Source organism: Telopea speciosissima, chromosome 5 (genome assembly GCF_018873765.1).
Source record: "Telopea speciosissima isolate NSW1024214 ecotype Mountain lineage chromosome 5, Tspe_v1, whole genome shotgun sequence".
Classification (NCBI taxonomy): Eukaryota; Viridiplantae; Streptophyta; class Magnoliopsida; order Proteales; family Proteaceae; genus Telopea; species Telopea speciosissima.
The window spans coordinates 12,041,590-12,054,379 of NC_057920.1; the positions used below are offsets into that span (position 1 = coordinate 12,041,590).

Below are 12,790 nucleotides of genomic sequence, written 5' to 3' on the forward strand. Positions count from 1 at the left end.
CCCAGATTCTCTTAGCTATGTTGCAGAGCAAACTTCTTCTTCAACTACTTTTTATTTTATTTTATTTTATGTTTGATGAGATACTGTTATTGATATTTTCATATGTTAAATGATAATCTTATGAGATGTAATAGGGTTTTTTTTTAGTGATAAAATCATTGTCTATATGCTATTATTTTGTTTATTAAGTGGTGAATGTCTGTTATATAGTGAATATATGCCCGTATTTTTGCTTATACAGTGGCTGTATTAAACATGTACCGTATCATTACCATACGCGTTTTATTATGCCGGTTTTTTTAAAAGTATTGTTGCTGTCTGACCCGTTTAATTCCCGTACGTATCCATACCAGTTTGATTGCCGTTCTTGAACTTACTAACTAAGGTATTGACCAAGTGTAAAAGGGTTAAAAAATGCTGATACAGACCTGGATCGATATCGTATCAGTATCGGCCATGACCAATACCGTATCCAATACCGATTACTAAATCCATGTGCTACTCTATAATAATAGGTTTGTGTCTAGCTTTAGAAACAAATCTTTGGCCAATTTTAATTTAAGGTTAAAATGGTGTTTCGACCTTACAACAACATAATACACAAAATGGGTTTGGGACGAACACATTTTCCCCAAAAACTTGAATCCAGATAGACGCCTAAGGCTCAAGCTAGAGGGCGGCGTGTTATCTTCACTGCCAGTGGCCATCTCCGGCTTCTGTTAAGGTAATTCCCGACCTTCTTAGTATCTCAAGATCTAATGAGTAACATCAAATTGTGTTTAGGGTTTAGCCTGTAGTTTGTGTTTTTTTTCTCCCTCGCGCAAGATATAATATGTTCTAACCAACCATTCCTGTTTATTTAGGAAATCTAAAATTATGACTTCTGACCTCTGATTGATCTCTTGTGCTTTTTTAGTTTCTTTTTGTTTGATTGTTTTTAAACAACGTTGTAGCATACTTGGTTAATTCCTCCCTGCAGTCGAACCCACTTTCTGCTTCTCTTCCTCTCACTCCCATGATCCCATCTCCTCTCTGAAACCCTCTCCCTCCTCCCATGTCTTCCTTGAATCTCGCCGCATAGTGCGGCTTGTTTTCCTTCTTACCCTCTCGTGGTGTATGCTCTTTGCCGATGATATCATTTTGATGGACGAGACAAAATCAGGGATTAACGCTAAGTTAGAGTTGTGGAGATCAACCCTGGAAACAAGAGGCTTTAAGATTAGTAGATCAAAGGCGGAGTATATGATGTGTAACTTTATTCACACTATGATGGATATTGACATTGTGAAAATTGAGCGAGAGATACCACAAAGTGACTATTTTAGATATCTAGGATCAACCATAAATAAGGTGGTGGCATAGATGATGATGATGTTTTGCAGAGAATTAAAGTGGGATGGAAGAAGTGGAGAGGGACCACCGGAGTAATAGGTGACCGACCTATTCTTTTACTGTTTAAAGGAAAGTTCTATAGGACTGTTGTCCAACCAGCTATGATGTATTGGGCGGATGTTGGGCAATTAAGAAGTGCCATATAAAGAAGCTATGTGTAGCAGAGATGAGGATGTTAAGATGGATGAGTGGCAAAGCTAGGAAGGATAAAGTGAGAAATGATCATATTAGAGCTGATTTGGGAGTTGCCCCGATCAGTGGCAAGCTCCGAGAATGTCGCCTGAGGTGGTATGGCCATGTTCAACGGAGGCTGGGGACGCCCCAGTAAGGAGGAGTGATCTGATCCAGATTGAAGGAGTTAAAAGAGGTTAGGGCAGGCCTAAATGACTATAGGAGAGGTTGTAAGGAATGACGTGTGTAGTCTGGTTCTTGTACCAAGTATGACCTCGGATAGAGCCTATTGGAGGGTAAGGATCCATGTTACTGATCCCATTAGCTGAGATTTTCCTGATTTCCTGTGCTGTGCCTCTTCCTTCTTACTTTCATTTCTCATTTCTCATTTCTGCATTTCTTCATTCTTCTTACTATCAGTCAGTTTTCCCAATTTTGTTTTGCAAGGATCCATGTAGCCGATTCCATTTTGTTGGGATAAGGCTGAGTTTGTTGATGTTGTTGTTGCGACCAGAGCATGCATATGCAACAATGGCAGCAAGTATTAGAAGGAAAACAGAATCAACAGTAAACACATAAAGAAGGGGGAAAAAAAATTACGGCCCAACAGAGGAGAAGGGGAAAAATGAAAAAAAAAAAAAGGGTAGAGGAAGAGGAAGAACCGGAGAAGAAGAAGAAGTAACAAAGAACCGATGAAGAGAAAAAAAGAGGCGGAAAAAACACTACTGCCCGACATTGACAGAGAAGAGGAGGAGGAAGAAGTAAGAACTAAGGAAAGAAAAAAATACCGGAATCAAGGGTTGTTGCAATTTCCACCGCCTGTCAGAATCAGATACTGTAGCCGCTGCCCACTGGAATCTCTGCTGAAGTCTTGCCGGAAGTGGATGGTCGCTCTCGATAGGGTTTGGTGGTTGTATTTGGTTAGCAACAATCAAATGAAGAAACAAATGGCTTTTGTTGTTTCAAATATTTTTTTTAAAACTAGGTGATTGCATGCTTCTCAACTGTATGATGTTATCTACAGTCCTACAGAAGCAAATAAGATTGTTAGAAATAGCATCTCTTATTCTATTCACATTAAAAAGAACACAAACATACAAAGGCGTCCTCTCAGACATATAGGCATCCCAAGGCTCTCTAGGCGTCGCCCAGAGCACCAAGGCGGTCTCTCCTTTCAAGACTCCAGCAAAGTGATGGGTCGTTCAGGGGGAAAAAAAAGCGCTTGGACGCCTACGCACCGCTTTGACAACTATGGTGCATACAAGATTGGTGTCTCAAACCTGATTTCTTTTCCTCGCTTCTTCCTGCCAAGCAGATTGATCTTATTTGTTTTCCCTCCCCTTCCATCAGTCTGATTTCTTCCCTTAACAAAGAAGTTGCTTCCTTTGTCTCAGATCTAATCACAGATTTGATCATTGGGCTTGCTTGCATCTGAGATTCATAATCTGGATTTTCAGATTGCATTACCACGAGTATGGAATCGTGCTTTTTCCGTGTAGTGGGCAAGCCAAGCATGATGTCCATGCTGATATGAACCCATGGTGTGTGAAAAACGGGCTGCGGGGAATACAAACCCATGTTCTGCTTTGTTCCTTTTAGCCAACTAACAAGTATGACACCTTTTGATCACATGCTCTACGTCTTTCTGCAAATGTGGCCGATAATATTGACGAGTGACCCGGTGGAGAGTCTTGTCCTTCACAAAGTGTCCACCAGGTCCTCTTCTGTGTAATTCCTGAATAAGGTGTTGTCATAATGACGAAGCAGGAATGCACAACTGTGTGCCCAAGAAAAGATAACCATCATGGAGCTAGAGTCTCTTCCACTTTGTTGTAGAGTCTAATAGATGGTTGAGAAGTCTTTATCTGATGAACACCCCTTTGATGTGGTCTATATGCTCATAGCATGGGCTGCAAAGGTGTGTATAGTCAACACGTTTCTACTATGTGCATCTGCTACCACATTCTTTTTGCCAGCCTTATATTTCCATGTGAAGACAAACTCCTGCAAATAGGCTACCCATTTGGCATGACAGGTTCTCACTGAGTTCTGAGAATACAAGTGCTTAATGGCCTTGTGGTCGAATAAAATAAACTCTCTTCCATAGTTGTCAAGGCGTCGCCTAGCCTGGTCGCCTAATTGGTGTCGCCTTGATTTTGGACCCTCTCCACTGCCTTGGGTCGCCTAGACGCCGTGACATCTATGCTCTCTTCTGATCAACTAATACCTCCAATGTTTCAGTACCTGCAACACAGCATACAGCTCCAAATTATAAGTAGCCTCTGTTCTGCATCATCTACATTGATCTATCAAAAATTTCATGAACTAAGTTGTATGCATTCATTCCTTTTTTATTATACACGTTTTTTTTAATACAGATTCCACTTGCTACTTTTGTTGAATGCAAATTCCACTTGCCACACATTTGTTGAATACAATGGGGCAGTAACCTGCTTTTGCTAGCAATATTAGTTGGTAGGCAAACAACAATTGTTGATTGAACATTACCAACACTACTATATGTACCATAGTGATATCTTATGGTTGATGACTTAAATGTCCTCATTATTAGCTTGTTCTTGGTTACTTTTCAAAGTAGGACACTGTGGTGAGTATATGATGTGATCTTATGTGTCCTGTATTCTCTGGGGACGATCTTTGGTTGATAGCTAAACGACAGGATAGCTTGCCTCAGATCTCTATGTTCAATGGTTGTTGGACTGTTCCTTGAGGTGGATGGAATCACAACGAAGGCTAAGTACGGACTCTTCAAAATAATCGAGGCCACAAGTTGAAAGCCACTAGGATTTTGAATTCTTTGGTGATGTGGGTAGTCAAAGAAGTGTCTTCGTGAGAGGAGCCTTGGATTGTTCTTGGGAGAAAGTTACTCTCTGACTCTTTCATGTTGGTGCTGAAGGAAAGTTATTATTTTGGTGAAAGTCTGATGCAAGATTTAAGCAGTATTCCATGTTAGGAAGACCAGTCAATCCCTAATACAGCTAGTACCTACACATATGATGGCCCAAGTAATCTGTTTCATTCGTAAATATTTTTTGCACCACTTATATGTTATGTATAATATGAACAACGTAGATCTTGGGGATGACCTTAATCAAGCAATGAGTTTTGCATCAAGAAAAAATTGACATCAACTAGTATAAGGGTACTATTACAGTATTACCAGTGTACTCTCTTCTGGGTTTTGTGATTTCTTTACAAGGTGTGGGGTCTGATCTCACCTCACTGAACATTGTCACAGCTACGTGGGATTGGATGCCCAGATTCTCTTATGTAGTAGAGCCATATATGCTCTTAGCTCATAAGAGCTCTTATCTTTGCACACTTGGGTCCAACTCATCCTCGGGCATTTTGTTGGCCTTTCGAGTGCCTCCAGTTTATACCACTCCTCATCCCGCCTATTCGTAATATGCGGCGTCTGGTTCAGACATTCAGCAAAAGTCGTAGTTTTTATTGGTTGACACATGATGATTTCATGAAGTTTGTACTTTCCATGCTTCAACCAGTTCTACGTTAGCTCTATTATTAGAAATTTCACCACCATAATCGTTCCTTCGCTGATTTCATAGAGGGTGGATTGATTGTTTGGAGCACTTTTAAATTCTTTTTTTGGTGTGTATGGCCCACATTTACTTTGACTGTTCCCCCTTGGTCTCTTAAATTTTGAAGGGTCTCAATTAATTCTTTTTCTTCTTTTGTTTGCTTTATGGTCTCAATTAATTCAAGGTAATAATAAACAGGAAAAGTATATTTTTGCTTGTAAATTTACGAATCAGTGTTGGAGGATGAAGCCTACCATCTGGATGAGGTTAATGGAATGGTTTCCCACCCAGTGACATGGCAGCCATGTCTTACATTCTGATAGGTTGTAATCTCTCTCTCTCTCTCTCTGGGGTATAAGTTCCATGTGTCTACTCGTTTATCCCTACATTATCCCCTGGAATTGAATCTGATCCTCAAAATCTCTCTCAAATCTTTAATTCTATAGATTCTGTTACCCTATGAAATTATCAGAGACCCTCGCTCCCCACTATCATATTGTAAACAGTTAAACACAACCTTGAGCACGAATGCATGCACTGTTTGGTAACAAGATGGGCCCACCAGTGCTTTCAGTTCTAACCAATTAATCATATCCTGTGAAAATTCCAAGACACGAAATACAATTGTAACTTATTACTAAATCGTTTTATTTCTTAATGTGTATAATTATTTTAGCGTAAAGCTAAGAACTAGCAGTCCTTTTTAACGTTTACATGCAAGGTATAACAGTATGACCTAGAATCTCTATTCTGTTACCCCCCAATGTTCATGATCAAAACTTTGTATAATCTTTGGATGAATAATATCATTTTTTGTTGTTTAATGTTATTATATTCAGCTAGTTAGGAAAGTCTGGTGGATCTCGGAAAAGTACTTTTCATGTTCAATTTCTTTTCAATATTGCTGGTTCTTCATGTACTGCATTGGCTTCAGCTTTTATCTACTGAGATATCCATGGGGTAATAGGTGAAATTGTTTTGAGTCGAGTCAAAATTGAATCGAAAAAGTGTTTTGTTACATTACAGTGGCTTGGATGATAAGGTGATTATCTTATTGACCTTATGTGAAGATAGTTGTCAGAACAGGACCCCTTATTTATTACCTGAAAAGTTCCTTTTTATTTGGGGTAGGGGGTGGGAGATTATTTTCCCCATTATTGATGGAGCTCATCGAAATCATTATTCTCTTTTAAAAGGCCAAATTATCAAAGCTACTGCATCTTAGTTACAGAAATATAATTGATTGTGAATGTATTATTACTCATTACAGTTATTTAACCCCCTTCATTTTTCCTAGTTGATCTACACGTCGGTCCTTCTGAAATTGTATTTTATTCAGTTATAAACCCCTTGATCCATGAATGTTCTTTTATTCTCTTTTAACAGATTGAAAGTAGGTTATTTAGAAACAGTTCATGGAGGCCAAATTCTTTCGCTTTCTTAAGATCGTTGGTGTGGGTTTCAAAGCAAGAGCTGAAGCGGAAGGTCGCCTTCTGTACCTGAAATTAGGCTACAGCCATGAGGTTGAACTGGTGGTTCCACCAGCTGTTCGTGCGTTCTGCTTTAAGCCAAACATAGTTTGTTGCACTGGAATAGACAAACAAAGAGTGCACCAGTTTGCTGCCTCTGTTCGCAGTTGTAAACCTCCTGAAGTTTACAAGGGCAAAGGTATAATGTATATTGATGAAGTTATAAAGAAAAAGCAAGGAAAGAAAAAATAATTGCGCGACTGAAAAGGGGATTGTGTTGGCCGCGGTGGTAGTTTCCCATCATCTCTGTTGTTGGAACTGGTTTTTCCTCCCTGCTTTAAAGAATTTTGAATTATTTGAAAATATTGCAAGAAAGTTTGAGCATCTTTTTTGGTCACAGAAGCGTATTGCATTCTGAGGCTAGGGCATCATTTTCTTAATGTACTCCCTCTGTAGACTTTATCCCATGAATGAGAGATTTAGCAATTCTATTGGGTCTGGAAAGTTGGACTGTATTCAGGCCAAGTCCCAGGACAAGCACACTTTGCATGTGGACCTCTTGTGCAGCCTCAGTATTCGAACTCCCCAAAAAGTCTTTCAAGGTTATGTTTACAGGCTAACTAATCAGTGCTAGCTCAACATAATTCCTACTATTATGTGCAACATTCTACAATTGTTTGAACTCTTTAAACTCAGAATAGATCATATAACAACGAAAATAATTTCAAATCCCAACTATCTAAAACATCAGAATTAAAATTGTTCACTGCTATAAGACAGAACACCACTGCCTGATGGAGCTTCAAGTCTCTTCACTAATTGGAAGGTGAAGCTTCGAGATTGCTGCTGCATTCTCTACTCTCGACTCTAGCTTGGACTTGATATGAGCCGGACAACAGAACAAAGTGCGCACCATCAAGAAGCACCAGATGAAAGATAACTGTCATCAGAAGTAACCACTGCAGAATTGGTAAAGTCATTCTTTATAATCACATCAAACCATATTACTGAGTCTAGCAGCAAAGTATTCTTTAAATATGGATTGGGTTGGTTTCCATACTGCTGAAGAAACAGGGGGATGAGTTATGGATTCAGTACTCAAACATTAAGGCTGTGTTTGGTATGCTTACTCAGAATAGATTCTGGATTTAGAATGCATTCTGGAACCTAATTATATTCTTCCCTATTTTCTCATTTCAGAATGTGTTCTAGACTTAGAATCTATTCCCATGATGCATACCAAAACACAACCTAAAATCTCTCAAAATTAACCTACTGCCAGAAGAAACATGAATTTTTTGAGGGTTCAATGTCAAATACAGTGTCCGTTTGATAACACTCCAAGAAATGCGTTTTATTGTTCTAAGAAATGGAAAAACACCCCAAAAAGTGTTTGATAAACACGTTTCGTTTTAATGTTTTTTGAAACATAAATTAAAATTTATGGGTCAGAGAACGGGTTTGACGAAACAAGTATGACTTGTTTTTCTGTTTTTTTGAAACAATTTTATGGAAACTTGTGCCCGATAAAATAAAGAAGGGGCGGGGGGGGGGGGGGGGGGAATAGTTGTTCCCGATAAAAAGCTTAAGCGCCATCGACTCTCCTCCAACCTCAAGCTCCAGCACCATATCGACTCTCCTCCAACCTCAAGCTCCATCACTCGAGAGTTACTATCGCCTGCAACTCGCCATTGCCATCTAGGGTTAGTTTTACTATTGCTTTCTTCTTCTTCTTTTTACCTAGATTAGGGGTTTTGAAATGAAATCCCTAATCTCTTCGCTTCATCTTGGAAATAGGGTTTGTAGGTTAGTTTCGTTTTTGTTTGTCCGCTAGTAAAGAGGATAATGTTTCTGGTAATGCCATTGGTGTTCCAATTGTGTTCTGGAACTGTTTCCGAAACAGGTTTACCCAATGCTTTTAAATACCCCAAAAACTATTTCTCGGCACAGAAACGAAAAAACCTGTTTCTGGTGTTTCTCAGCAAGGAAACAACAGAAACAGTATCAAATGGTGCCTCAATTTTGAGAACCATGGAAAGGATAGCGATGGGAGAGGGTCATGACCTCTTCTAAAAAAAAGATATAAGGGGAAAGTGTGATATGCTCCTAGGTCGTTCACATTTGAAATCTTTTCTCACTTTTTCAACAAAGATGTATTGCAAATGCTCCACTAAAACCGCCGCCACCACCTCTCCACTACTTCCACCTCCACCTCCACCACCGCTACCACCACCACCACCACCTCCACCATCACCATCGCCACCACCTCCACAACCGCCACCAAATTTTTGGGTATTCAATGGTTTTTTTGAAAATTTAGAAAAGTTCCAGAAACAAAAATTATTGTGAATAACAAAGGTGTTTCTATTTTTTTCTTGGCCCAGAAATAGAAATTAATATGTGTTACCAAATGCGTTTTTTGTTTAGAAATTCGGCCCAATAACAAAAATACAAAAAATCATTTTTGGAATAGAAACATGGCTATCATGCAGGCCCTTTAACTACTTAATATTTTATCTCGACCATGCAATTTTCACTTTCCATCAATGTGACTCTACCTCTAGCAGCTCAGGGCCTCCTATTTGATGATTTGAGACACTGACACTTAACAGGATATTGCTTTAGGATTGAACCTCAATCATCACTCTCGCTGGAGCTTTCTAATCCTCTTTTACTAGTAAAGGACTTTACACAATTTTTACTGTACCTTTTATATGTTCCTGTTACAAAAAAAGTAGTGATTGAACAAGAAAACTCAAGCCTCATGATTCATGAAAGGGGTCTTGCGATACCCGGCCATTTACAATATCAAATCACTTGGTAGACAAAGTTCTTAAGTGAATTATTCTTGTATTATTTTTTATTTTAGACAAACGATTAAAATGATATTAAGGAAAATCAGCAGAGGAGGATCTCCCGTTTTAAAAAGTCATATTTACAAAAAAAGCAGGTGGATTAAGCCACCAGGTTCTAGATAAAACAAACTTAGAAGCTCCTGTTGTAAGGAATTGAGCTTCCTTATTCAAAGATCTAAGGATAATGCAGGCCTAGACGGTTAATTGTTTCATGTAGTGTTCCAGGTTGTATCACCAGATCAAGCACGTATAATTTATCAAATCTTTGACTAAAAAAATTCTGTCCGGGAGTGTGAGCCCTGTGCCCAGACACATGAGGGATGAAATGCCTGCCCTGCCCCCAATGAAATGTGCAAATGATGTCCGCTTGATTCCCTTGTGCTCTCTCTCATTGGCCCATGCACAGGAGCCACGCTCCAACATTTCCCCATGCCAAATTATTTTCTTTGCCTCCACTGCAGCTGTTATGAATTTACTTTTTCTTTTTGGCAACGGGTGAATACTATTGCTTTGGTGCACCCCAAAAAACATGAACACATCAGAACTTTCCTCAGTTGATAGAATAGAGACCAACTCACCTGATGCAACTAATCACAATCTCATATGTGGTTCAGAGTTCATCAAGCTATTCTTCATAGGCCTTCACGGATCTCCAATTACTACATCATCGCCGAGATCTGCATAATTGATAAAACGCTCTCCGGAATGAACCAATTTAGCACAATACTACACCAAAATATGGTGTGATAGTGCGAAAAGGGCCCAAGAGGGGTCCTATTGGGACTAACGTTTGACCAATGACAAAGTAAACAGGACGGTGGGACCGTATTTGAGGAAAATCAAACACATGTTGTGCCAACGTCAAGTTTACAACGGCTGATGCAGCAGAAGGTCCAAATAAACACTGTACAACATTATATAAGATCACCATATGATCACCAGTATCACAAAGAGTTTGTAAATACAGAGGATATCAGGATCGTCTCCAGGGAGCTCAGCATCCAGGGTGCTGCCAGGGGGTATCCAACGGTTGAGCTGTGCCGCACACATCTCGATGCATGCCTAGGGATGTATGCGGCACTGCCCAAAGGCTGGCAGCACCCTAGACGTGCTGGGCTCACTGGAGATGAGCTAAATTCAAATATAGATTGTAACCTTGTGTTGTGTTAAGAACATGATTCTAGGTGCTGGTTCCCTGAAGATGAGCTAAATTCAAATACAGATTGTAACCTTGTGTGTGTTAAGAACATGATTCTGATCAGACATAGAGTGACCCGGATGATTGGACTGGCCACGATGTGATCTTATGTTGGACTTTCAGTTAGGTGAATTTCATGATTAACTCCCATCTCTTATACTATTTTTCTAATCCAATCCAAAGGTCAAATGTTACGGCTTCAGATATTCCCTCTTCACCATGTATGAGGTTGAAGAGAAACTGAGTCTGACAACACATACATACACTGATACACCCAATCTCCAGGGCTTGATTGTCTTGTATGAAGTTTAGAAAGGTGTCCTTTTCATCAGGACCCCAGATTTCACTCCTTGTAATAACACAGATTTTCTACGGTGTGCTGCCTTGTCCTACGTGTGCTGCGCAGACACAAGGCCATGTGCAGTGACCACTTTACCCCCACTCGGATAAGGCGTTCGGGGTAGAGGTAAGACGGTCAATGAGCACCGCCTTGTGTCTGCGCAGTATGGCAGGACGGGCAGCCCCCGCGGTAGAAGATCTGGATCCCTCCTTGTAAAGCAATTCTAAGCTAGTAGTGGTGTACAAGGCTATGAAGGCCTAGAAGCTAACCACAAAAGGTTATCGACAGGAATTGGGTGTGAATCAATTGTGTGAAATCAGTAAAGGAAGTATATGTTCTATTCTTCCAATTACCACTTCCTTGCACAGGTTTGTCAAATCTTATTGCAGATGACATTTGAAGGCCAATCTTATTATGAGAATACTTGGTGTGAGATCTCATTATCTTCCCCAAAAGGGAAGTAGTTATCTTCCATTGCCCTTTACTTTAAGCTTTTCTTTATATGTTCTGCATTTTTATACAAGTAACCCTTCTTGTTAGGTACCCATTACTACTTTCAATTAACTTCTCTTTGTTACTCTCTCTCTCTCTCTGTCTCTTTCTTGTTGCTTTCAACTGGTTAGTTAAGAGGCTTCAAACAGTGAGAGGTTGGTGTCATAGTTTAGTGCAGAATTACTATGGAGATGATTTTTAACTCCTAGCTTTAGTAACTATTAGTGAAGTTTCAAGTTATACAGATCCTCTATGGCGCGCAGACATAGGACCGCATGCAATGTCCTCCTTACCCCTGCTAAGGCAAGACGCTCAGGCAGGAGTAAGGCGGTCGTTGCACGCGGCCCTGTATCTGCACCACTAAAGCTATTACGGGCAGCGCAACATAGAAGATCAGGATCCTTGTAAACACAAGTACGTTTGTACTTTGTAATACTCAATACTTGCATATACATACGAATAGTGTGCATTGTATGTATGACATTTAAAAGGGGTCCCACATATAATGCAATTAATTGTCATCAAAAGGGTGTGAGACACTTTTATTGGTAGTAGTTGTGTTTCACCTTCAACTTTCTCTCATGGCTACTTAGCTTTACTTTACATCCAAGGAATCCTTTTCACCTTCTGCTTCTATTATAGAGAACATCTTGATTAACCTCACAAATGCCCATTTGTATTGGTCATATTCTGTGTCTTCTAGTCAAGAAATAATCATATAATGAGAGAGAGAGAGAGAGAGAGAGAGAGATCTTACGATCTCATTTAGTGGCAAACCAACTCATAAATCATAATGTGAGTTATCAAAGTGGGTGGAAAGAAATTTAAAAGCCTTTTATAAATGGGATTAATGATTCTGGAGACTGCTTTTCTTTCTTGGAAAATTTACTGCAGCCCATCTTTTGAATGGTTGGATATTGAAATCCACAAACTATTTGGAACACTAGCTTGTGATGGGGACCATAGTTCAAGGTCTCTGTATCGTATCCGTCGTATTCACTACTATGTAAGAATGTCTTGTATTTCATCGCTTGCATAATAAGTGGGTTGATTCCGAAAGGCCATTCAAAGGTTATAAGGATCAAAGGTAAAATTCATATATAGGGTTTCAATATAAATTTGTAGCGAGGGTTCTTTCTCTGTAGTTAATTTGAGAAAGGTGTGAGGACGAGTGATTGTAAATCTATTCACCATTAATATGAAATAAATCTTATCTCACCGTGGATTTAAGCAGTCTTGTTGAACCATGTAAATCCATGTATTCATTGTTTGATTGTTTGTTAGCGATTTGCATTTTTTTCTGTATCACTATA

The 12,790-nt window shown here is 39.5% G+C and overlaps 1 protein-coding gene across 1 annotated transcript; it reads left to right on the forward strand.

The window, feature by feature from the left end:
• Positions 1-621: 621 nt before the first annotated feature.
• On the forward strand, positions 622-6,979 carry LOC122662003 (60S ribosomal protein L6, mitochondrial-like). Its single transcript, XM_043857541.1, has 2 exons — positions 622-724; positions 6,510-6,979. Exon 2 carries the CDS (start codon positions 6,539-6,541, stop codon positions 6,842-6,844), a length of 306 nt encoding a protein of 101 aa, XP_043713476.1. The 5' UTR covers positions 622-724; positions 6,510-6,538; the 3' UTR covers positions 6,845-6,979.
• The last annotated feature ends 5,811 nt before the right edge of the window (positions 6,980-12,790 follow it).

Bases quoted from the DNA above. Each gene is read 5' to 3' on its own strand.
- LOC122662003 (XM_043857541.1), top strand. From the start codon at position 6,539: ATGGAGGCCAAATTCTTTCGCTTTCTTAAGATCGTTGGTGTGGGTTTC.